The 27263-nt window shown below is 37.2% G+C and overlaps 1 protein-coding gene across 3 annotated transcripts in view; it reads left to right on the plus strand.

Annotated features, from left to right (window-relative positions):
• atrnl1a (attractin-like 1a) overlaps window positions 1–27263 on the plus strand; it is a 315774-nt gene that overhangs the window by 230108 nt on the left and 58403 nt on the right. For all 3 annotated transcript variants that reach the window (XM_073873142.1, XM_073873143.1, XM_073873144.1), the window contains one exon: window positions 12153–12260. In XM_073873142.1, coding sequence (XP_073729243.1) covers window positions 12153–12260 — 108 coding nt within the window. The remainder of the gene's footprint in view (window positions 1–12152; window positions 12261–27263) is intronic.

Here is a 27263-nt window from a genome sequence, read left to right on the forward strand (position 1 = left end):
CAGGCATAACCTACATTGGTTTGTAATATATAAACCTTTTAGTTTGGTTAGCATCACAACCTTCAGGTTTCCAAATAACTTCTCAGACTCTGCAGGTTCTGTGACTGTCCTGAAACTATTAGGTCAATGTATTTTTGTTTTACAATGCACTTTCAAATTCTTATTTTCAATTTTGTCTAGTGTAATGGTGCATAAACGTTTTTATCTTGTTTGTACAGAATGGTTATGGTTTAGTTTCAGTATAGTTTGTTTATTTCTGTTCCAGCATCACAAATTGCATTGCAAAATATGCCATCTGCACATGATGACATACTACATTTGATTTAAACTACACTATAGTTAAATCTTTCTTTGGCTTTACTTTTACAACAAATTTACAATAATCACACTGCAGCAGTTGCAAATAAAATGTGCTATAAATGTGACAATACTGCTGAGATGTTAAGCAAGTTAGTGGCACCCTTTAAAATGTAATATATTCAAATATATTCAAGTTGTTTTGTGTCAACTAAATGTTTTGTGTATCCAGCTGTGCCATTATTTCCTGTTACAACACCGCATGCTGGTCTATTGTTTTGCTGTTGTCGATTTTAAATTTACCTGTCACATATAGAAAGTGTTTGGCTGTTTTAGATTTTCAACTGCAGTGTAAATGGCCACCAAGTTATTAAACACGACTATTACAACACACTGACTTAAATAATCAGTATTTAACTCTTTCGCCGCCATTGACGAGATAACTCGTCAATTAAGAGAAAACGCTTCCCTGCCAATGACGAGAATTTCCGTCTTTCCCCAAATCCAACAGGGGGCGCACTTCCACAACTTATACAACCCGGAAGTAGCGCCTCACGTGAAAGAGAAAGAAATCCGGGGATGTTTTAAAGATCGCTCTGCATCTGATCTCTATCAAAAGTCCTTCACAAAAATGCAATTATCTCAGCTTTTTGCTCAATTTTTTTAAGAAACCTACCCATATAAGAGAGGTGTTAAAAGAGAACAAATAAAGGTAGGATGAAACTTTTTTTGAAAGCAGAGTGTCTTTTCTTTCATTTGATATATTGTATGTTAATACATTTAAAGAAGAACATTTTAATAAAAAATGCTGGCGCTTGGCTGACAAATTTTTTTTAACACTGGCGGGGAAAGAGTTAAATGTGGGCTGCAACTTTCTCTAAATGATATGTAGACATGGTCTGTGGAAAAGCTGATGGTGTATAATAAACACAATTTGGGCCTCCTGCCTCTAATAGCACAAGCAGACGAGTTTAATAAAACATCTTTCCAAAAATCTGAAGGTTTTATCCCGGTATAAAGTCCCCTCGTATTACCATCTTGTCTCATCTCATCTAAAAGGCATTAGGCTGATCTGTCCTATACCTCTCTGTTTGTACTGTATGCTTTATTATCCAGAAGCAAAGCTCCATAGGGATGCTGGTGGATTCTGCCTCATAGCCATTGCTGGAGATTGGTATTGATCAAAGATTGATTCTGCGAACTCCTCGTTTAAGGGAATGTTGAGATGGAGCTGTAAATCTGCTGAATCATATTTTACAGGCGGACTCGCATTGATGCGGCCCACCACAAGACTTTTTAATTGGTTGAGGGATGGAGCCCCTTTCCTGCCTAGCATTGTTGGACTGAGCAGGATCAGTGGGTTTCCTCATTCTCAGGGAAAGGTCAACAGCAGACTTAAAGCTAAAGTATAGTCCATTTTTGTACACTTCGGGCTTTAGGTTCAGATATCTGACCTAATACCAGAGATGTTACAGTAAAGAGAAGCAAACTGTTTCTTAATGTATGGTAGTTGGTATAAAAGATGACTCTAGAGAGAAAGTACAAGAAATATCTTTGCTAGGCCTCCTTGAAAAAATGAAAAAATTGATTTGAGGTTATTAAAAGGATTAATAATGAAAGTCATTGTGTTTTAGATTTTGATTTACTTTTACTTCTGTGTAAAGCAGTGTGACGGACAGTAAATGAAGGGTAAAAGGGTTGTTGTCACCAGCAGCAAATGTGTCTGCATGACTGTCTTGTCCTCTGTTTGCCGTGACATACTCAACCTTGAAGCCAGGAGGCAATTGCTTGACAAATGTTAATGAAATAAAGACGTGCTGCTGTTGGACTGTGACTGCGGCGGTGAGAAATTTGAACTGAGATTTTCTGACCACCCTATAGCGTAATCACCCATTATGGCCAGATTGTGTAACCAGCATGAAACACTGCTTGACTAGCTCAATATTTACAGTAGAAGACATCATTAGCATCCTTCATCTTGTACATGCAAAAGGATTTCAAAGGTGAAGCATGTAATGTTCTTGCAAATGAAATTGCAAATCTGTTATTATTATGAAAAACAAGCCCCAAACTTAATTTAGCAGTTGAACCGTTTTTTAATGTTTTGAAATGGCACCAAGCCACAGTGTTTATGGTTTCTTGGTTTACCAAGCTCCTAATGACGTACTTTAGTTGTTTCAGTACATTAAAGGATTAGTCCATTTTCTTAAAAATCCAAATAATTTACTCAACCACCATGTAATCCAAGCTGTTGATGTCTTTGTTCAGTCGAGAAGAAATTATGTTTTTTGAGGAAAACATTCCAGGATTTTTCTAATTTTAATGGACTTTAATGGACCCCAACACTTAACAGTTTTAATGCAGTTTAAAATCGCAGTTTCAACACAGTTTCAAATGAGTCTAAACGATCCCAAACGAGGCATAAGGGTCTTGTCTAGCGAAACGATTGTCATTTTTGGCAGGAACAGTACAGGGTATGCACTTTTAACCCACAACTTCTCGTCTTCCTCCGTTCATGTGACGCGCCAGTGCGACCTCACGTAATTGCGTAATGACATCGAAAAGTCACGTAAGTGCATATTTTTTATTATTCTTGCCAAAAATGACAATCGTTTTACTAGATAAGACACTTATGCCTCGTTTGAGATCATTTAGAGTCCTTTTAAACTGCATTAAAACTGTTAAGTGTTGGGGTCCATTAAAGTCCATTAAAATGAGAAAAATCCTGGAATGTTTTCCTCAAAAAACATAATTTCTTCTCGCTTGAAAAAGGAAAGACAGGAACATTTTGGATGACATGGTGGTGGGTAAATTATCTGGATTTTTTTTAAGAAAATGTACTAATCCTTTAAAGGAATATTCAATTTTCTTAAAAGAAAAATCCAGATAATTTACTCACCACCATGTCATCCAAAATGTTGATGTCTTTCTTTGTTCAGTCGAGAAGAATATATGTTTTTTGAGGAAAACATTGCAGGATTTTTCTCATTTTAATGGACTTTAATAGACACCAACAATTAACACTTAACACGTAACAGTTTTTTTTTTCAACGGAGTTTCAAAGGACTATAAACAATCCCAAACGAGGCATAAGTGTCTTATCTAGCAAAACGATTGTCATTTTTGACAAGAAAAATAAAAAATATACACTTTTAAAGCACAACTTCTCGTCTAGATCTGGTCGTGATGCGCCAGGTGACCCCACGCAATACGTCATGACGTCAAGAGGTCACAGAGGACAAACGCGAAACTCCGCCCCAGTGTTTACAAGTGTGTTGAAAGAGGACCGTTCCTACATTGTTGTATGTCAACTGATACTAATTAATGTCTTTGTGGCAGTTTATTGTTTAAAATGGTCCGCAAATGTGCGTTTTTATATATGTAACACGTGACCTCCCTACGTCACTACGCATTTACGTTAGGTCGCGCTGGGACAGACCTAGACGGAAAGTTGTGGTTTAAAAGAGCATATTTTTTATTTTTCTTGTCAAAAATGACAATCGTTTCGCTAGATAAGACCCCCATGCCTCGCCTGGGATTGTCCACAGTCCCTTGAAACACCGTTGAAAAAAACTATTACGTGTTGAGTCAAGCGTCAATTGTTGGTGTCCATCAAAGTCCATCAAAATGAGAAAAATCCTGCAATGCTTTCCTCAAAAAACATAATTTCTTCTCGACTGAACAAAGAAAGACATCAACATTTTGGATGACATGGTGGTGATTAAATTATCTGGATTTTTCTTTTAAGAAAATGTACTAATCCTTTAAGCTGGCAATACAAGTATTTCAATATTATACTGAGAAAGGTGAGGACAAATCAAGAGGAAAAAAACCCTAAAACAATAATTAATGCATATAAGTATCTCATAGCGGTAGTGTGTTGTGTGTAGCCTATGTGTGTGTGTGATTCCTCACAATGTGAGGTGATAAACTGAAGTGTACTGCTGCATGTGTACTGTGGTGTCTCGCTCTTTCTTCTTCTTTCACACACACTGACACAGGGGAGAGTGGGTGTCCCATAAGACTTAAATGGTACCAGCTTGTGCACAACACATCACCTCTTGTCACACAGACTCGATAGACAGCTCTGATGTAAGATTTAACACTTTGTGAAGTGAGAGGCTGGACTTTTAGGGAGTAATTACAGCTTTTTTGCCTCTGGAGAGTGGGATGTGAATTTAAATTGAGTTAACGAACAGTATGCAGAATTGTAATTCATATTTGCATTTAAGAAATTGTCACAGCCTTTCTCTTCACGGCAGTATGAAGTGTCAACAGAGGGTGATTTAAATTCTCTGTCTACAAGTTTTGTCGCACCCCCTCCATCCCACTCACATAGAGAAGTTGGCATTGCATTATTGCATTATTAATTCCTGACCACATCTCTTTCTTTTGACTCATTCCACAACACTTCCTTCCCAATCAGTTTTTAGTTTTTCTTCTGCCTCATTTTCTTTGCAGACTTGGTCACGGTCCAAGACTAAAAGGATTTGCCCCATTTATAAAACGGTTCTGTGAGTACAGAGATGGATCAGACCATCACTTACATTCTGCTCAGCTCAGCAGAGTTACATAATCTCCCCGATAGGCCTGCTGTGTTTGTATGGGCCCTACATAAAGGAAGATGAATCCTTTTTTTACAGTGACAACTGATCTGCTGCACTTGCAATGTACAGGGTGCATAAAGGAAGTTAATGTGATTTAATATAGTCCCGTTTTTATGCGAGAGTCCACGTACAGTGCGTGTGATGCAAAAAAAACAAGCATCGACAGATTTTTGTGACCATGCATGCATGTACAGGAGAATGTAGTATGTAGCCCAGAAGATGCAATGCATTTTGTTGCAGTGCGCATGCGTCGAACGTCTGCATACACGTACAAGTCAAATAAACTATGCTTTGCAAGGCTATGCATTCGACTGTGCACGTACGTTCGAGTTTCCTGACAAAGCTTGCTGTTTAAAGCCATCAAACTAAATAACTCAAATACCAAACTTCTTTGATTGACAATCACTCTGCCCTGTAGATGGTCTTAGCTTTGCTCTCACAGTCACAGTCAAAACCACAGTCATTTTTTTCTCAGGCTTATCATAGATCTCTACATTGATGTTTATCTCACCTTCACTCATGTACCAATCTATTCCTATTTATTACTTATCTTTTTAGTCTGAGATTGGAAACATGTTTAGATTGCAAACAGTCTTTTAGTCTAATTTGAATAATGCTTCTTTTAAAACACTCTTGTATAATGTGCTATAATGTTATTACTTTCACTGGTAATGTATGCATTGCATTGCACATGTTGTCACGCTACATCTCTGCAAACTAATGCTGCTATCACACATTTTTGTAATTCATATTGTACTATCATAAAATAATTATTAAATACATCAACATATTGTAGTTGCTTCATATTCTTGTTTATTAAAAAATATATAATGTATAGATCTAAAGTAGGTATAAAAAGCAAGGCTACAGGTTTCGGTTTGTCTTCTGGGTTTGTGAAAAATGCATGAGGGCAAACAGCCCATAATTATGCCTGTTAGGGTGCAATAACAAGGGTTAGATTTTCTTGTCTTACCCTACAAAGATGTTGGCTGTGCTCCTTTATATGTTATTGAATAAAAAAGTATACTGTTTTTGTGAGACACCTTGTGTTTTGTATGAGGACAAAAGAGATTCATTTTCTGTTTGTACTTAGAAAGTAAACAGGTTTTTCTGTTAAAACCATTCCAGAAACCAGACGGAAATTACTCACTGTTATCAGACAGAGTTATTGTGCACCATTTTGAAGAAAGCATTGCGGATGTTTACACTAGGTTCTGATAGACATAAGCTTTAGTGCTATTGTCACCCAAGCTGAGGTTTCTCTGTGGAAAATGAGCATTTTTATATAGTGCATGTTTTTATTCTGTCTTAAATCCTTAGACATGGATAAAAATTATTAGTATTATTATTAATATACAATACATAATCAGTTGTAATACTTTAATGTTGCAAGGTATACAGGTAAGGTACAATGCTTGATGTTTTTCTTTTCAGAACTATAAAAGGGCCTTGGGTCCACATCCTATGAAATAAATGCACAATATAGATCAGCTGCTATGAAAACATACATGTAAACAGGATGTTTAAATAAAATCTTTTTTGCTAGGATTCAATACAGCGTTCTCAAAATGAAAAGTTACCTTATGTTGCTCAAAGACAGACTACGATACTAGAATTTTCTCATGTAACATTTATGGAAAGAAAGACTTATGCATATTAATTTAATACAGTTTAGAAATTTAGTTATTATTTACTCACTAGTTGTTCCAAACTTGTACTGTAAAAATGTCTTTGTTCTGCTGAATTTTTTTTTGTAACAAAGCAGATGTGGGGCACCATTGACTTCCACAATAGAAAACATAATACTATTGAAGTTAATGGTGTCCCAGATCTGTTTGGCTATTAAGATTTTTCAAAATATTTTAATTTGTGTTCATCAGAATAAAGAAATGTATAGAGGTTTGGAACAAAGGAACAGTATGTGGGATTGTGGCCAAAACTGGTATTGCAATCACAAAACTTGTGGCTTAAACTGGTACTGCAATCACACAACTGGTGGCCAATACACAAAATGACAACATAAACATCAGTTGAGGGCTTCAACTCCACTTTTTAAATGGCAATATCAGGGCCATTTTATGATTAATTGATATACGTTTCTTACATTGTTCCTTGAATGATGACAGAATTTTTATTTTTTGGTGTTCTGTCTCTTTAAGAATTGATTTTTAAATGTTGTGCTTTATTATTCATTCCTCAGGAAAAGTGCTTCTATCTGTCTAATGTTGCAATATTTTTGACATCTGACTGGCATGTGTAGGGGGATCACTTAACTTTTTAACTTTTTGTTTTATTGCTCTTAAAATCACGAAGCGCCACATAATATTATCGTATTCAGCATTAAAAAGCAGCAGTGCTTACTGCTTACTGCCATATAAACAATCATGCCATCTCCGTCAGAGCTCTGTAATTGGCCATAAGCAGACTTCTTACATCAGTGCGTTCTCTATAATTTTCTCTGTTTACATATAGTGTAACAGCGGTATTTTACTGGTAATGTTACAACTCACAATATAACCAATTTATTGGTATTTTTAAAAACTTTCTTTTCACACATAATCTCATAACTGTAATTTTACAGTAAATAAGTGTGAAAGGGGCTATTGTCTTTGTGGTTGTCTTTAAGTTGCCACAGAAGATTGGCATGACTTACATTAATCTCATTAATCAATCATTGTTTAAAGCAATTACTTCTGTCTGAAGATTTCATGCAGAGGTACATTAGAGTTTGCAAAGGACAGTAGGTTCTTGCAGGAGAGAAAAAGATGTGGAAGGCCCAGATACAGAATAAGAACATTGTTGGACTTTAGTTTGAGAAATAGATGTGCTCAACACCAGGTTTATGTATAACAGTACAGAGCTGGCCTTATGGGCAGAATTGTAAAGAAAATACACTTTGGAAACAGAACAAGATAAAGAGAAGGTTAGCATGGGCAAAGAAACACAAGCATTGGGCAACAGATAATTGGAAGAGTTATGAATATTAACCCCATTGAGCTTGTGGGATCAGTTAGACCATGAGAAGTGCTTGACAAACCAGCCACATGACAAGTATTTGCAAAGTTGCACGTTGGGCATTTTTTAAATAGTTTAAGCACATAAAAACAACTTTAACAGTTTTTTTTAGTTTACCAATAGTTCTACATTAGGGGCTTTTTTTCTAAAATTGTGTGTGCACATCGGCCATTAAAAAAACTGCTAAAACGGCTTAATTTGCTGTTGCAAGCGCTCAGCAGCGCCTCTCTCTCGAGCGCACACTTTCTCACTGCTGCGTGCTTAACCTCGACAGTGCCTCTCTTACATGACACTGAGTGAAGGAATTTAAAGTTGGTGGTGTTTTCTACCTGGGTTCCTCTGTGTACTTTTCTTTTCACGTAAACGTTAACAGTCAACAGATGTTACTGACAGAAGATGGTTGATCAAGTTTATCATGAATTAACGAAAGGTTAGTAGTGTTTCCCTCCCCCCCCCCCACACACACCAGTTCTCTGTGCACGAGCTCTCTCCCTCCCTATGGTGCGGTATCCGCGCACACGTAACATTTTTCTCTGATATTTTTGAATTTGCGCTGAATTGCCTGCGCTATGTACGCGATCTACAATAAAACTATCACTCGCATTTAAAATTAAAAGTGCTCATAAACACAACCAGATGAGAAAAGCAACCCTGCATGAGACACACAGGTAATCCGAAATCACCTCGTATCAGCTTTTCAATGTAAATGTATGGTGATTTTATCCGACAATGTAACAGAAAGTAACAGCTGGTTGGATTAAACATGAGGTGTTATTGGGTCGTGTTTAGTCACTATTTAAAACTTTTTCTTTATGTCTGACAGCAGAACATATAATATGTAAAAATAGCATTCAGTTGTGTTAAAATACAATATAAACAACAATGAAAGTCAGATCAGACAAAGTAGAAAAACACATCTTTAAGTAGGCTAATATTTTCCCAAACGGTCCTGATATGTCAGAACGTTAACTAATACCAGCTACACGCAACTCTGTGTAATTTATATAGCCTACTTAAAGGCGGAGTCCACGATGTTTGAAAAACGCTTTGGAAAAGGAGACGGGCCGACTACCAAAACACACTTATAGCCAATCAGCAGTAAGGAGCGTGTCTACTAACCGACATCCTTGGTTGCGTATGTGTGGGGCGGGTCTATCAACAGAAGGTCCAGATTCTATTGGGGTAGGGGTGCGTTTGTTTAGGTGATTTCAAATATTAACATTGGCTTTCAAACATCGTGGACTCTGCCTTTAAAGGAATAGTTCACTTAATTTAAATGGTCATATACCTAAACTTGTTTCAAACCTGTTCTTTCTTCTGCTGAACACAAAAAAGAAAACAGTTAAGAATGTGGGTAACCAAAATCAGTTGATGGATCCCATTGACTTCATATGTGGGAACAAAATAACATGGCAGTCAATGGGGTTCATCAACTTTCTGGCTACTAAGATTCTTAAAAATATTTTATTTTGTGTTTAGCAGAAGAAAAACTCGTGCAGGTTTGAAATAACTTTAGGATGAGTAAATTATGACAATTTATTTAAAGTGAACTTTTCTGGAACAGAACTGTGTTGTCTAATCCATGCAAAATACAAAAAATTAAATCCATCTATATTAGAGCACGTGGCATTGCACAAGATTTTGGGAACCATGCTTAATATTTTCTAAACCAGTATTTACTTTTATTTGAATTTTCTGATTGGCTTCCCCTGACTGGTTCTTGGTCCCACCTGTGCCCCCCATTTATAAAATCCTGGAATCGCCCCTGTAAAAGACATTTTAATTATACCTGTAATGGTATCATAATTTGCAGGGGTTTGAGGGTAACAGGATTTAAAGGGTGTACACAGTATACAGTATGTAACGGATAATACAGCAAGCAAGCTGTTATTTGAAAATAAACCCTGACAGTGTGACTAGGACTTGGACTGTATAACCCTGGGTGGGTTTTTTGCAAAAACAACCATTCGGATGTGCATTATCCCACTTATTACATGGCTACATTCCACATGAGTGAATTATTCGACAATAAATATTGATTTGAAATACTCTTTAGCTTATTTGTAGCCTAATGCATTTTTGGGCTACTAACTTTTCGCATGAAAAAATTCATTTAGAGGCTTTAAAGTTCAAACAAGGTGAACTTGGACTTTGATTTTATCATTTGTAAAAATAATCTCATAGTTGTTATTTATTATGCATACAAATATTACATTTATAAATATACAGTATATTGAAAGTTTAAACTGCTATCGGTTTCAGGTGGTTGTTATCTGGGAATAAAATACCTCGGAATGTTGCCACTGGCCAATCAGAATCAAGCATTCCAGAGAGCTGTGTACATAATGCATATGCTGTATCATACACAGTACTTTAAAAACAAATGACCACAAGACAAAAAATGAAGGCATATAGGCAATGAAGGTTTTTCAGATAATGGCAAAGTTTAAATCTGTGAAATGTGTGTATTATTGGTTTGTTAGTGTTTTGTGTCCAGATAGTATAAAAGCAATGAGACTGCATGTCTGCATTATTGGCTAATTGGTTGAGTTATTGCACAAGCCTCAATTTAGTAATCAGGATATAAATCAGGATGATCTCGGGGGAAGTGTCATTGATTCAGTAAGCCACTCTGGAAGCACTGAAGTTCAACCAATACTATATATAATCAAACTGTTACATTCAACCCTTATTAATGAATTACTGAAGGATTATTGTATTTATTCTACTGTACTATATCCTTTGGCATTAGGATGCATTTCTGCCCTACAAAGGCAAAAGACCTTAACCACACTTTAGGAAGTTAAGGGACTTTGCCTTTGTATAGCCGATTGTACTATTTAAATATAAAGGTGCTATAGACGGTTTCATCTGACGCACGTGATACACGTCTGGATCCGAACCTTACTTCTGGTTTCGTTTTTTTCATGGTCTGACGAGTTGGTAAACTGATCTCTTGAACAAATGCCTCATTAAAAATACCAAATGTTTTGGTTTCCTAGGTAATCTATGTGTGTTTTTTTGCTTGTTATATAAATAAACTATGTTTAAGGAACCTTGTTGTTATCTATTCTTAGCGGAGTTTACCGGAAGTTACGTGCGGACCGTGACAGCCGCTTGTTTATGTTGATACTGCTGAAACTGTCTTTAAAAGGCTGCTAAAAATGTGTCTTAACATGTATATCATGTTTTTCATTAAATGTTAAATGCTTTGTTTTAATGACCTTATTCTCATAAGTTAGATCTTCAAATTATGATTTTTTTTTTCAAAAAAGACCAGCTTTATTCTGATAATCTTTATTATACTAGCCAAGCATTGATGCTGTTGTTTTTTTTTTAAGGACACTGTCTGCCTCCTGACACACACACACACACAGAGACAAACATACAACCCCTGTATTCCACATGAGCAGTGTTTACAGCATGTGGAGGTTAATTATGAATTTTATGGGCCCTTTACAGACCCAGACGAGAGATGCCACAGTGTCCTTCTCACCTCCCGAAGGACTTGTCAGGGAACATAAACCATCCATGCTCTACAAGTGACTGTCTCCGTCTCTTAGCCATGGGACACATCCATACATACAAGGCTTGTTTAACAGTCATCACAGACTATCCTATGAATCAACTCTCGGCACACTGTCACCCTTCACCTTGACTGCCTTTCGTAGTCTCGCATGCCCGTCCTTCAGCCACAGACAGGAGAAAGTGTCCGTGCTGCCCACTTTTGTAAACGTCTGTAGGTGCTCGCCGTGTCTTTGGTACAATTAGCATTGACGCACCAGAGGTTTGAGATCAAATAAACAGTTTGCAGTAAGTGTGTTTTGAGCATATATGCTTACTGATAAAGGCAACATTTTTTGGAAGCACTTACATTTCACTGTATCAGACCTGTGGCTCAGACAGCATGAGCTAATAGTTTGCATGCTAATGACTGAATTTAACAAATCTTGTCCTTTGTTGTGTTTCGTACAGGTGTTTGCCTCCAAGACAACCAGTTAAACAGACATTATGTCTAGTAAATTCATTATTCTGTATTCGTCATGTTTGAAACTTCTCTTTCAGTAGGGATGGGCTCACGGGTACAATATGTATTTGATATACTCTACCAGTCAAAAGTTTGATCCTCAGGCTTTTTGCAGTAATGGTTGAATGTACTTTTGCAGATATTACTTGTGCACACATATTTACAAATCCATGTGACTATTTCTCATCTTCTGTCTCTTTCAACAGCAACTCATGCGAGAGCGCCAGCAGATGGCCAGCCGTCCATTCGCTTCTGTAATTGTGGCACTGGAGAGTCCAGAGGAAGAGGAGGAGCTTCTGCAAGGCCAGGTGGAGGTGAGTACCTGACATCATTCGACTTAATGCTTCATGAGCATTCTGGAAGTACAATGTATCTTTGTTTATTATTTCTGTCTTTATTTGTACATACTTAATTTGTGTGTGGGGGGGGGGGTCGGTTTCCTGGATTGCTGTTTTCTTTTTGAAGAATTTCAAAGGGACATTCCACTTTTTTTAAAATATGCTTAAACATGGCTGTAGCAGGCTTAGTGATATTATGCACTGCCCGAAAATAGTCCCCTTGGTTACTTTCAATAGCAGGGGACTATTTTTGGGCAGTGGGTAATATCAATATGCGTGCTGCAGCCATGTTACAGCAGCAAAGTCATTGATTATTACGCCAGAATGAGAGTATAGTTCCTAGTTATATCGGCCTAGAAAAACCCAATTTTTAATTTTCTGTCGGTCTTAGTACACGATGTAACTACAGAAGAGTCAAGTTTTAAATAGAAAAAATATTTTTTTGCGCGATGCTAATGGTCTAATCAGATTCAATGGATTGTGCTAAGCTATGCTAAAAGTGCTAGCCCCAGACCTGGATATCAGCTGAATGGATTCCAAAACGGAGTGTCCCTTTAAATGAAATTTTACATGCTGCAGATATTAAACACTTAAATGTTTTTCAGATAGTCTTTTGACTTTTTAAGGGAATAGGGTGGAAACAGTTAATTGCAGTAATTTTCCTATTGAGGGGTTAATTAAATAACATCTGGTGTAACAGTGTAAACTCTACTGAGCATAACTGCATAATAAATAGGTGAATTTTCTCACTCATTATAAAGTAAGCAAGGCCAATGCGCAGGGCTATCATCACATTTCATGCATAAGTTGGTAAGCTCAGGCTCTGGATGGATGCTTTCACTGGTTTCTAGCAATATGGACAACATTTCTTTTAGATGCTCTATAGCATGTCCTTTTAAAAGAGATTTCCAAGAGTTTCCAAGTTTTGTATCTTAAGCACATCATAACTTTAGTTCCAGTTATTTTGTACATGCTGATCAGATAAGCGGTGACATATCTGCCATAAGCACACATACTGTACCCCATACTTTATCTCAGGTTTTCATATTACTTGTTTTTAAAGATCCATACTTTAAAAAAAGCTAAAATGCCATCTGCGATAATTTACCTCTTTTAAAAGCCGAACAAATGTTTGGCAGTCTGTTATTTATTTGCATGGTTTCTTTATCTTGCGACATACATCTGCACGGGGATGTTTTTCTTTGAAAAGTCTCTGGGAACATATGCATGGAAATCTGGATGTGATTTCTTAATATGCCTTAGCTTCATAAACTTTTCTAAACTACTGCACAATAATAGGAATCGTACCAGATAACTGCTAATTGATAGAATAGCAAACTAACTGCTAAGAGCATGCTAGACCTCCTGCTGTATTGAGTATTTGGCCAGAAGTGTGTGAGAAACATTCTCGGTGACTGAGTTGTCCTCAATGTTACCTTCACAACTTATGCAAAGGTGCAGAAACAGCAGCTGCATAAGAGCAACAATCCCTCGGATGATTTTCTTTGATTCGAGACTCTCTCATGAACTTTCTAACTTTATTTCATTGTTCTGCAACTTTATACAGTATGCTTTTCTTTGGTTTGATCTTTGATGTGAAGATGGGTTGCTGTGTTATTTTGTTCGATAGTTAGACTTGGTTATCATTGTGCCTCCATTTGATTGCAGCAGCTTCTGTGACCTTGCACATTCAAGCCTCACTTACTGTAGTAATGTTTCATCTTTTAAAAAAGTTTTTACATAGAGTTGTATTAATGGCCTAGTAAAAAGTGTTTTAATCTACATGAACCAGGTCGATCATCAAGGCACAAATCATAGTATGTTAAAATGAGCATCCATAAAGTTCCCGGATGGTCTACAGTTTTAGGTGAATATCCGAAGTGTGGATCCAAGCACACTCAAATGACGCGGTGAGGAAGGCGGAGTATAGTTGTGCTAAACAGAATTAACAAATTAAATAAACAATTAATTACTGAATCAATAAATTAAACAATAAATTAAAGGGCTATAGTGGCACATCAAGGCAAGTATACATCCATACCAGCACTCTGCAAAAAAATGACTTTCTTACTTAGTATTTTTGTTTTCAGTAGAAATATTTAAAAATTCTTAAATTAAGATGCTTTATCTTGATGAACAAAATGACTTAAGAAAACAAGTCTAGTGTTTAGGCAAAAAATATACAATTTAAGTAAATTTGTGCTAAAAAAAGCAAAAATATCTGCCAATTGGGTGAGAAGAACAATCGTGAAATAAGTAAATTTTTTCCTCAACACTTAGGGCTCTATCATACACCCGGCGCAAGTGTCTTTTGCTAGTTTTAACCCGGCGCAATGATTATTTTCACATTTAGCGCCACGTTGTTTAAATAGCAAATGCATTTGCGCCCATAGGCATTCTGGTCTGAAAGCGAGGTGTGTTCAGGCACATTTTTGGCACATTGCTATTTTGAGGCAACTAAAATAGACTACGCCATTGACCAACTATAAAACCTGGTCTAAAGTCTAAAGTCAATGGTGCAATAGTTTTTTTGTTATTTAATGAGCGCATTAGTAATATGCGCTATAAATGGGACGACAACTCGGGTTTGCTTATCACATACATGGATGCGCAGCCGCACAAAAGGGCTTATGAATCTAAAAAATTAAAGGATTAAATTGTATATATTTGTCTAGAAACTATTTTCTTAGGTAATTTGCTCATCTTGATTTAATAATTTTAGATCTTTGAAATGAAAACGACAAAAAACACTGAGTAAAGAAGACATTTTTTTGCAATGCAGGTGTCAGAATAAAGACAACTGGAGCAAAAAAATGGCAAGTAGAACATACACCACAACCTTTAACTTTATAAGCATTTAAATCAGGGACAATCTGCAGCCCCTCCTCAATTCTGGAAAATAACAGCCATATGTGACCAAAAAGTATGTATAGGTAAAAAGTATTTTTTTCCATACTTAGTATTTTTGTATGAATGTCTGAAGTTTTTTTTTGTGAAGCATTATAAAATCATTGTTTTAGCATGTGCCAAAGCTATTTTGTCAAGCTAGCATAACAACTTTTATTATGGCTGTCAGTCACTGTCAGAAAAAAAAGTATAAAACTGCACATTTTTTGTCGCTGGGGTGGTACCCCAAGGTACCATTTTGTACCTTTACAGGTTAATAAACAAAATACAATGTTGTACCTTTTGAGGTACATAACTGTTCCTTAAGGATCTATTGTGTACCTTTAAAGGGGATCGCATACCGGCCACGCAGCTCAGCCCCACACAGCGCCGCGCCGTTCTAAAAAAATCGAACACATTGTTTTCTATGAGTATACGCACACCGGCGCCGCCAGGTGGCGCCTTTCTGCGCCGTCCAGCTGTGACTCAGCTCCCTATCGCGCCACACAGCGCCACTCACATAGTTTAACATTAAATAACATCATATTTGTCCCAAATCATTAACGATTAACATTGGCTGCTAACGTATATTTAGCATTTTGAAGTAGATGCTATCTGACGAAGCACACGCTATTTAATGCGCACTTCCGGTTTACAATACCTCCGAGTTGTCCTAGACGCGGCTCGACGCGGCGCTGCACGGCGCTGAGCTGCGCGGCCGGTGTGCGATCCCCTTAAAGGTACAGTTAACTGTTTTGTACCCCTAAAATTTAACTGGTACAAAATTGTTCCTTAAGGTACACAATTGGTCCTTAGGGTATAATATTGTACCCCATAAGGTACAACATTTCAATGTGTTGTATTGCCCATAAAGGTACAAAAAGGTAACTTTTAGGGTACCACCCCAGCGACAGAAAAAGGAACAACTTTGTACCTTTTTTTCTGACACGGTCCCAATAAGCTGTCCCATAAGCTTATCACAGCACTTATGCAAAAACTTTTCATAAAAACATAACTTGCTAAAACGCAAACTGATCTTTTTCGATCAGATCTAAATTTTTAAAGACAAGATGCTCTGGGTTTAGAAATGACTAACTAGAGGTCTTTTCAGATATTGTTAGATTTTGGTTCCAGTGAGTAAACTAATTTTGAAGACCTCACAATGGGAAGATAGTTATTGATTACATTGTCCACACTGTGCTTTTGCAGTTTTAACAGGCCTGTTGTTATCTGAGTTACCATTTCTCTCTCTCTCTCCTGATTTTGGGAAGCTGAGTGTGTTTAGAGCAATCAGGGAGTTGACTGTAGTCCACAGAGCAGGGATCCAAACATATGCTCTGTGAGCTGCCTGTCTCATGGTCTGTTCTTATCAAAACAGTCTATATACAGCTGTTCAAATACACAGTGGCATTAATGGCAACTCTCATGAGCATAAAATGATACTCCTGTTCCTTGTATTTTCCTCTCCCTGTTTCACGCTGTCAAGTCTTTCTCATCAGAAGACAGCAGTGTTGAAAGGCTGTCTTCTTTGAAAGGCCCTGATGGTCTAAATGTTGTATTTCTTCACCTCATAGAATTTAAATGTCTGGTTTTCTCTTGTTACATTTTGAAAATGAGACATCTTATATTTCTGTCTTGATTAAAGATACATATTTTTTTTTAAAAATGGAAGCAATCATTATTTTGATATTTCTACAGACAGCATACATATTACATATTTCACTTTTCAACGGGCACATTGTGAAATAGTAGTACAACACTGTGATATTAACAGAGAGTGGCAAATTCATCTTTTCGCTTTTCCATGTCATATTTCACAGGTTTTGGACACTTTAATCAAAGCAAATCCTACACAGTGCTTTGAGCAAGCTCAACATGATACTTATCTTTGGTCTGTTAATGCGTCATGTCAGGCTGCTGATTTCCGTCACATCTCATCTCTGTCCAAAACACCTCCCAGATCGATGACCCGTGAAGGGTTTTTATGAGATGCCCATAAATCCCACAGCTGCCCCAGAGCTCATCTATGCTCGGAGTGATGCTGAGCTTTAGTTCGTGGTGCGTTTAAAAGTCGCTGTTCCGGAGTCAGTGGGAAATTGGGCATTGCGGTATTTAACAGCGTGAGCCGTTCCAGGAAAATACAAATAGTGTGCACAAACTGGCAGCAGTCAATTCAGTTAAAGCAGAGAGATTATAAATGAAAAGATGTAGAGTGCTTGTAATGAAAAAGCATAGTAGAAATATTAACATTTCATATGATTGGAATGGAAGCTTTGCCTTTCAGTTAACAGATACATTAAACTTTTGAGTGTGTATTTGCATTAGTCAGACCACCCGGAAAAATACAAATTGAAGATAGAAGCCAAAGGACAAAATACTGTAATTAAATCTGTTAATTTAAGTTCTCACTTGAATCTATTGAATACAAATTACGTTATTTTTAAAAATTATGTAAGCACATACAGTAATACCATGAACGGGTACCATTAACGGTGTTAAAAAAAATGTACTTTGTGTTCAACAGATTAAAGAAATTTATACAAGTTTAGAACAACATGAGGCTGAGTAAATGATGGCAGAATTTTCATTTTGGGGTAAACTATCCCTTTAACGTGAACCCTAACCTTAGACCTTCATGTTCCCTTGGGTAGAAGGGCATGTCACCTCCTTGGAGAACATGTCACCTCAGCAAGCCCTGTCCACTACCATCTGGATTCTTCTCCATCAAGCCTAATTTTAAAGTCAGTGTGTACAGGTCAATCAATCCATATTAAAAGGCTTTTATCTTTATTCTTTCTTGTCAGCAGTTTAGCTGCTCTGGGAAATTTTACTGTGCTCTGTCTCATGTTCAGCTGATCCTGCATGTTACTGTAAAACAGACATTTCACTGCTTCATGAGTCCAATACATCAGATAGATCAGGACCAGATGTTCTCCTGGGCGAATGACTGACAGGTGAAACTAAATAGTCTCTTAGTCTGTTGTCTCTGTGGTGCTGCAGGCTGACAGGTCAACATATGCTTGTACAAGGAAACAGAAGATTGTGTTTCACATTAATGACTATGAATAGGGGATGTTGACAGAATATATACGGAAATTATTTTCTGTACTTCAACAAAAAAGTTTAATGTGTTTTTAACATTATAAAAGGGCGGTAATGTTGATGAAAGTGGATATTTTTCCTTTAGTTAGTGTTTTGATAATTATGTTAACTACAGAAAGCTAACGTTCTGTTACTGTACAAAGCTTTGAAGCTAATACATCATTCAGTCTGTTATGATTTGTACTTAGTCTTTTCTAAAGTCCTTAAGATGTCTATCGAAAATGTCTATGTCAAACTACAATAAACTAGCAACCAACCAAAATTCTCTGACAGAGCAATATCAAAGTTGGTTTGGCAAATCTTCATTTTCTGCTTACTTAGTTTTCTTATTATTTGGACACCGGCAAAACTTCCCATCAGTGTTGGAGTTTATTTACTGACAGGCTTTCTCCATCAATGCCATTCATTGCAATCAAAGTTTTATGGGCTGTTCAGCCAATATTAGTTAAAGAGAGTCTGGAAAACACCATTAGCCGATGGGTCTGGTTCAATAGTCCTGAAGTCCAGGGGTCATAAACCTGTTATCAATCAATCCATTAGCAGTCTAATATCACTCTGAGTTTTGACTGTACCTGAGCTCTCTCTGCCCAGAAAAGATAAGAGCAAAACGCTGTTTGCGGTGTATGATGTCAGTGTATGTAATCTTGTGTGTAATTACTGTGTATGCACACATATGCTTGATGGATGGGATGTAAAATATGTTGATTCAGGTGAGATATGAGTTATTGTTCACCTTTAAAAGGTAACACTTGACAATAAGGTTTCATTGGTTAATTTAGTTAACAATTAACAATATTTATACAATGATTTATTCATGTTAATATTTACATTAAAAAAAAATAATTTTACACTTTTGTCCAAAGCAACTGACATTTACCATTTTGTCTCAAGAACAGCATAGTACTTAGCATAGTAAACATGTTCATTTGTTACAATTTCATTTTACTTATTAAAAGGTATGGATATTAAGCTATCAATGTACAATGAACCCACATATTAACTAACATTATAAAGATAGAAAATGGTGTACAGTGGCAAGAAAAGTATCTGAACCTTTTGGAATTTCTTGGTTTTCTGAATAAATTTGTCATAAAATGTTATCTGAAGTCAAGGGTATTGACAAACATTATGGGCTCTATCTTACACCCGGCGCAATGCGCGACGCAAGTGTCTTTTGCTAGTTTCACCCCTGCGCAATTATAATTTTCACGTTTAGCGCCACTCTGTTTAAATAGCAAATGCATTTGCGCCCCCTTTTGCGCCCATGGGCGTTCTGGTATGAAAACAAGGTGTGTTCAGGCGCATTGTTGGCGCGTTGCTATTTTGAGGCAACTAAAATAGATTACGCCATTGACCAACAAAAACCTGGTATAAAGTCAATGGCACAATATGTTTTTTGTTATTTAAAGAGCGCATTAGTAATATGCGCCTATTAACGGGACGGCAACGCGGGTTTGCTTATCACACACATGAATGCGCAGCAGCACAAAAACGCTTTTAAATATGAAAGATTAAAGGATTTAATGTAAAAGATTATTATTGAGTCTCTTGGACATAAATGAGAACTAATTATGAGACGTTAGAAGGGGCAAAGAGCTGCTTCATTTGTAGCCTGGTAAGTAACTAAATGCTTTGCTTTAAACGCAACTGGCTTTTAAAGGGGATGAGAGCTGAGACTCTCATTGGTTTATTGCACGTTACGCCCAAAATACGGACACGCCCATTTAGACGTTGCACTGTGCGCTTTAGACAATATGCTTAGATCGTTAAAATAAGGCCCTAAGTGTCTAAAAATAATTACACAAAAAAATCTGATCTTGCATGTCTTTATTGAACACACTCAATCAACATTCAAAATGGCAGTGGAAAAAGTAAGTGAACCCTTAGAATTACTAACTGGTTGATCCCCCCCCCCCCCCCCCCAGTAGCAATAACCTCAACCAGGCACTTTCTGTAGCTGTGAATCAGATCTGCACATCATTGAGGATAAATTTTAGCCCATTCTTCCTGGCAGATCGGCTTTAGCTCTGTCATATTCTTTAGACGTCTCACATGTATGGCCCTCTTCAAGCTTCTCAATTGGGTTGAGGTCTGGGCTCTGACTTAGCCACTCCAAAGGTGGACTTCATTTTTCTGAAGCCATTCTGTTGTGGACTTGCGCTGGTGTTTTGGGTCATTTTCCTGTTTCATCACCCACCTTCTACATAGTTTCAGCTGACGTACAGACATTCTTACATTATCCTGAAGAATTGTCTGATATACTTGGGAATTCATTTTCCCCTCAATCATTGCAAGCTGGCCAGGCCCTGATGCAGCAAAGCTGGCCCAAATCATAATGTGTCCTCCACCATACTTTACATTTGGGATGATGTTTTCATGATAATATGCCGTGCCCTTTCTACACCAGATGTAGCGCTGTGTGTTTTTTCCAAAAAGTTCAATCTTAGTTTTATCAGTCCACAAAACATTTTGCCAGTACTGCTGTGGAGTTTCAATGTGCTATTTTGCAAACTTCAGGCATGATTCCTTTGTGGTGTCCTGCCGTGGATACCCTGCTTGTTCAGTGTTTTACGTATTGTAGACTTGTGAACAGAGATGTTAGCAAGTTCCAATAATGCCTTCAAATTTTTGGCTGCAATTATGGGTTGTTTCTTTACCCCAATGATGAGTCTGCGTTATGCTCTTGGTGTCATTTTGACTGTGCGCCCACTTCTTGGTAGAGTAGCAACAGTCCCAAAGCGTCTCCATTTTTAAGATTGTTTGCCTACTTGTAGACTGGTGAATTTCTAAAGTCTTTGAAATAAATTTGTAACCCTTTCCAGCTTTATGTAAATCTTGTGCTTTATGCTTTATGTATTCTGGATTGTAGCTCATCTGAAAGCTCTTTTTGGCAAGGCATGGCTCACATAAGCGTGTTCTGCAGAGCAAACTCCAAAAGTTTGAGGCGTTTTATCAATCAAAGTAGCTGTAGTCCACACATCCAAGCGTATTATCTTAACGAGACTCCAGTAGGGTGGCCATTCGTGCCAGTTCCGCCGGACACGTCCCGAACATGCTTTCGGGTTCGTTCTCCGGAAGTTGCGTTGCTCGACCGCATACGTCATCGAGGTTCTCACATTTCAGTTAAAATACATCAGAAAGTTAAGATTTATTTCTTTTAAGACATACAATCATTGTAGTTTCATTCGTACCTTGAAATGTAGCGGTTGCTTTTCTGAAATTAAACCCGAAATACTTAACCTTGATGCGGTCGACCAACACGACTTCCGGAGAACGAACCCGAAAACATGATCGGGACGTGTCCGGCGGAACTGGCACGAATGGCCACCCTAAACTCCAGGTGTGCTAAAACCTTTGAGGTCATTAATGAAGTTTTTTGGTTGTTCTTAATGAAGACATGAAATAATTTTTGTGTTATTACTTTTAGACACATTTAAACAAGATTAGATCACATTTTGTGACAAATTTATTCAGAAAACCATGCAATTCCAAAAGGTTTACATACTTTTTCTATATTGTTCATTTGTTAGTTCATGTTAAAGGTAGATCTGTTAACAGAAATGAAATATAATATACAACAATATGATTTCAGTGGTGTTTAAAGGCCTTACATGATGAACCATTATGATTTTATTACCTCAGAACGAGTCATTTTTATCTACCACATGTCCCTTACATGGAAGTCGGCATTATGACTTGCCGTGTTTCTATAGTATATAGCCCTAAACAGACAATCTGCTCTACAGAGTGTTTCGTAACAATATCGTCTCAGACGACCACATCTTTTACCTGTGTTGGCTACCGTAGCTTCACTATGTGCTTCAATAGGAAGATGGACTATTCCTACAGTATTTTTCATCGGGGCAAGTTGTCACTTGTTTTAAATGTTATTCATTTGTTCAGTTTATTGATTGTATATCATTTTTTTTCTGGACAATAATGTTGCCAGTTCATAATAGCTTATTTGTAGCCAAGACTTTAAGATGTGTGTCTACACAGAAATTGAGTTGCAAAATAAAATTGTTCTGTATTTTTTTCTGAACTTATATGATTTTCATTAGGACACTTTATCTCTGAGTAAATATACTGTGTAATGTATTTTCACTCTTTTTCAAGCCGACCTGAATTAATGCCACCTTCATTTTTCAATTCTGTAGCTCTGTTGGCAGAGGCTGTGATTTCTTTCTACCCTAGAGATTAGTAACGCTTAAGAGTTAAACCCTCGTTTGTCAAGGAGATTCAAAGTCTTAGGTCAAAACCCTTGAGTGGGCCTGTCAGGAAAAATTCTTTCATCTAAAATGCTGCTGCTCATCAGGAATCTCTCTGCAAATCCTGATTGCTCCTTACTTTGCATTTTACGATCAAAAGGTTTTAAAAGGGGGGACATCTTAGATTCTTACAAATTGTTGGAAAGTTGTAAAAATCTTTAAGAACACTGCTGCCTTTTATATAGTAGGTCATCAATTAGCAAACTCGGGTCCTTAATTTGTTCTTGACATGTTTGTAACCTGTACAGGTGTTTTTTATTTGTTTTTAGCCACAATCCATACATTTTGCCTCTCTTTTGCCATCTTAGTTGATGTATTTGCAGGTTACTTTTAGTTTACTTTTTTTCATGCGAGTTATAGTTAAATCACATCAAACGACATTACCTGCGAAATCCAATTCAACAGCTCAAATCATAAATTATTATTTTAAGCTTACCGTTGGGGATCAGGTTTATCAATTTTTGTACATATTTTACGAGTTTGTTTATTCATATACATTTGTACAAAGTTAATCATGCAAAAACATACGATTATTATAATAAACAGTAATAAACACCCGTCCCTAACCCTGCCCATATCCCAATGTCAAATGTACGAATGTGGTCATACGAATTAATACAAATTAGCCACCTCGTAAAATGTGTATGAATTGCCATTTACTTGCTAAATAGTTGATTTTTGTTCGTTTTTAACCAAAATAAAGTTACCAATTCCAGCTTTAATTAAAAAAATTTTTATTAATTGATTTATTTATTTAAACCTGAACCAGTTAATAGTTATTATATATCAGTGAATATCTCTTAAAATGTTATATTTTCCCTTAAAATTAATATTGCAGAAATACAAATTGCTTACTGCAAGCTTAAAATATCACAAATAAAGTTAGGATTATTCAAATATTATAAGACTGGACTTTTATTAAACTTTCATTGTATACCCTTCATATGCGTTATGTTTATGATAAAAAAAATGTGAAGCAGAAAAATAATAATAATTTTGAGTAAGTGAGGTCAAAATAAAATAAAATATAAAGTGCTTTGTATCTTTCATGCTTCCGAACAGGCTTTAGTTTTGGTACTAATGTGTTATTTTTAACAGCTTTATTTCTGTCTAGACTGTAAGTAATTATGTTGTTCATAAACAACAGATGTCTCCATGATAGACAATATGGCCTTGAGTTGAATTTGCATTATCTTCCATAAATGGCACAGGGCATTCATATGTTAAAGCAGGTTTTGGCTTTGACACAGTTGGTTTCATACTTATAACTTTCTGCATCAGTGAATTTAATTTCTTTCCGTACTTCCTTATACTCCCACCGCCTCTCCATTAAGAGTTTCTCTTATTTCTTAATGGCAGACGTGTTGTTTCTTTCCTCTCACGTTTGTAATCAATAGCTTCATTCTCACAGAGAACAAAAAACAATCAATACTGGATTTGACACAAACAGTTTGTAAATAGCTTGCCTTTTCCACCCATGTCTGAGACTTTGGAAAATATATTCATTTTCACTTTTAGTAGTAGGAGAGAAGGTGAAGTATATACTTCACCTTTTGTGTTTAAAGGTAGACACGGTGGATTTTTCCAGAGCATTAGAGACATGATTAATCTGTTTTTCATGTATACTGTAGACGGCCCTCTCTGCCCCAAAGCGGTTATAGGATTGTACACTTCCTCTCCTTCTGTTTCTCTGCCTGCAATTAAAATGGAAATTTGGCAGTGGGCCTCGGTGGCATGATAGTCCTTTTTTATATCTAGGAACTAGCTAATGAATCTGTCTGTGGAGCTCCACATAACCAACACAATGAGCTCCCCTAAGACCTGGTTTCTACACTACTGGAGGCCTAGAGCATGCTGGGAGAAATGTTGGAGGACAAATGTGACTGAAGTGCAGTCTGGCTGGATGAGGAAAATTCCCTGCAGTTCTATATGTTTTTCCAAAAGCCAATACAGATGCTGTTGGAGTTTGGGCACGTTCTCACATTGTTTTATCAACCCATTCTCATGAGATGCCTATAATTGCACGCAGTGTGAAAAGTCGTGCAATACATACGTCAAATTCAAATTTTGCACGCATATGATCACAAGTGCTTCCCGTTCACTTTAATACGGGCATCTTTTGGTATCGTTTTATGCATTGGTTTCTTCATTGTTTTCTGCTTTTAAAACCATTGTTGCTTGGAGTTGGGGTTAGAATTGGGATTTGCTTTAGGATGTCATTTAATATATAGGTTTCTCCATGTTTTTGTCTATTTTTAAACCAACCATTATCGCTTGGAGTTAGGATGGGTTAGGATGTCATTTTGTGTAACAAAATGTTGATCTATCCCTAAACCCAAGTGACAATGGTAAAAAACATTCAAAAAGAGAAACCAATACATAAATCGACACAAAAATATGTGCTGTATTAAGTGAATGGGAAGGAGTGCCGTATCATATGCACGCAAATTGGAATTTGGCATATGTATTGCACGACTTTCCACAATAGGTGCTATTTATACACATTTCCATGAAAATGGGCTAGTTTTATTTACTGTATAGCGAACTGCTTCCACTAGCATCATTTTGAGGCATCATATACTTCAGACATGAAGACCTCTCAAAAAGAAAGTTATTTATACTGCCCACTATGTCATCATAAGGTCAGCATCATAAAAATCTAAGAAAAAAGGTAATTCAACATGGCAGATAAGAAGAGAGAAACATCAAGTATATCAACCCGATCTCACGGAAAGTTGTGTTATAGTCACGCAAAATTTGATCAATTTATTTGGAAATTCAGCTTTTTTTGTGTGTTAAGCATGATTGTCTTTTTTGTGATACTCGCGCAAATTTCTAGAAATAGTTTTTGTGTTCGTGGCATGACTTTCTTTTTCGTGTCATTTTATGTATTGTTTTCTCTTTTTTTTCCTATTTTTAATTCATTGTTGCTTGGGGTTAGACTTGGTGTTTGGGTTATGCTGCATTTACACCAACCACGTTTCAGGCGTCAAAATCGCTTCTACCGTGCCTAGTTTGCCTCTTGAACAGTTTGAATGCATTTGCGCGTCCGGAGCGAAGTAGACGCGTGGAAAAAGCAAGCATTTGAGGCGCGTCAGCGGCAAAATCCGCTTCTTGTGGGAGGGGCAAGTGCTATGCGTTTGTCTGTTTGCAAGATGACTGATGTTGATCGTGCATTTATCGAGAGAGTTACCAGTTTGTATTTGGTAACCTTATTATAGGGGGAAAATAAATGGCGCGGGTCAATAAACGTCACCTGACTCAAGAGTGAAATGTGTATTACAACTTACCAGGTTGCCCGATGTCCTCACTGACACTCTTCCAAGCGAGGTCCTTTTTATTCCTGTCTCTATAGAAATAAGAACTTGTGTCGTATAGCTCCGGGTGACTGCTCACGGACAATATCAAGTGTTCCTTTAGATTGACTGAGTGACTCCGGGCAGGGCTGCCGCCACAGCAGCAAGCAGGCTCCTGATTGAATAACGCAGGGCGAAATTCCGCCAAAGTTCAAATTTTTCAACTCGGGCGTCAGCCGGCAATTCGCGTCAAACACAAAATGCACAAAAAGCACCATTCACGCGTACCGCGCCAGCCATTCAATTTGCGCCAATGAGGTGGAATCGCGTCTTCTGCGCCGCGGCAAAGCCTCATCCGCGCCGCGAGACCTACAGACGCGCGTCAACGCGTCTTCACATTGACTTAACATTGAAATCACTCGCGCTTCGCGCCTCTACCGTGGCTGGTGTAAACGCAGCATTAGGATGTACCTTTATGTAGGCTTCTGGTTTCTACATGTTTTTCCACCGCTTTTAAAACTATTCTCGCCTGGAGTTGGGGTTTGGGTTAGGATGTCTAAAAATGTAACAGAAAGTGATTCTAACCCCAACCACGAGTGACAATGCTAATAAAATAGGAAAAACAATGAGATAACAATACATACAATGAAACGAAAAAGAAAGTCATGCAACGCACACAAAAAAATGTATTTATAGAAATTCAAGTGTCACAAAAAACACATTCGTGCTCAAGGCACGAAAAAAAGGCTGAATTTTGTGCCATGGAGACGAATAAATTGATCAAATTTTGCATGACTATAACACGACTTTCCGTGAGATCAGTCTTTTAAATCTCAGTTAATTCTTTCAATACTAAAAAGTATTGATAAAAATGTTTTTATCCAAAAGCGCATATTAAGCACAAGTATTGTATTGCCCTGTCTGCGATCATAAATTTTACAACCATAATCTACAGTATAAACAAAGTTTTTCCCTTAAACGTTATAGTACTTGCAACTGAACTTTTGAGGGTGGGTTTGGTTACTCTGTGTTTTGTAAACGAAACTGCAATGGGTTTTTTGTTCCTCTGCTTTTAAATAAAATATTCTAGTATTTTTTGTGTGTGTGTGTGCACTTTTACTCACAGATCCTTTTTAACCGGATACAATTTTAACCCACAGTCCACATTTCCACTAAAACCAAAATAACAGCAGAGTTTTTAGAGTAACTCTTCACAGGTGTGAACATTTGAGTTCAGCGAAACACACAGCTCACTGTACGGCAACCTGGATGCACTTTGATGCACCTGCCTCTGCTCTGAAGCATCACTACCCAATCAGTGCAGAAGAGCACAGCCACAAGGCAACCAGCAATAGTAACAGCAACAGCTAGTCTGTCTGCAGCTCACAGGCTCAACATAAAAGACACACGGCGAGAGTGTTTCTGAC

The sequence above is a fragment of the Misgurnus anguillicaudatus genome, chromosome 11 (assembly GCF_027580225.2).
Source record: "Misgurnus anguillicaudatus chromosome 11, ASM2758022v2, whole genome shotgun sequence".
NCBI classification, from domain to species: Eukaryota; Metazoa; Chordata; class Actinopteri; order Cypriniformes; family Cobitidae; genus Misgurnus; species Misgurnus anguillicaudatus.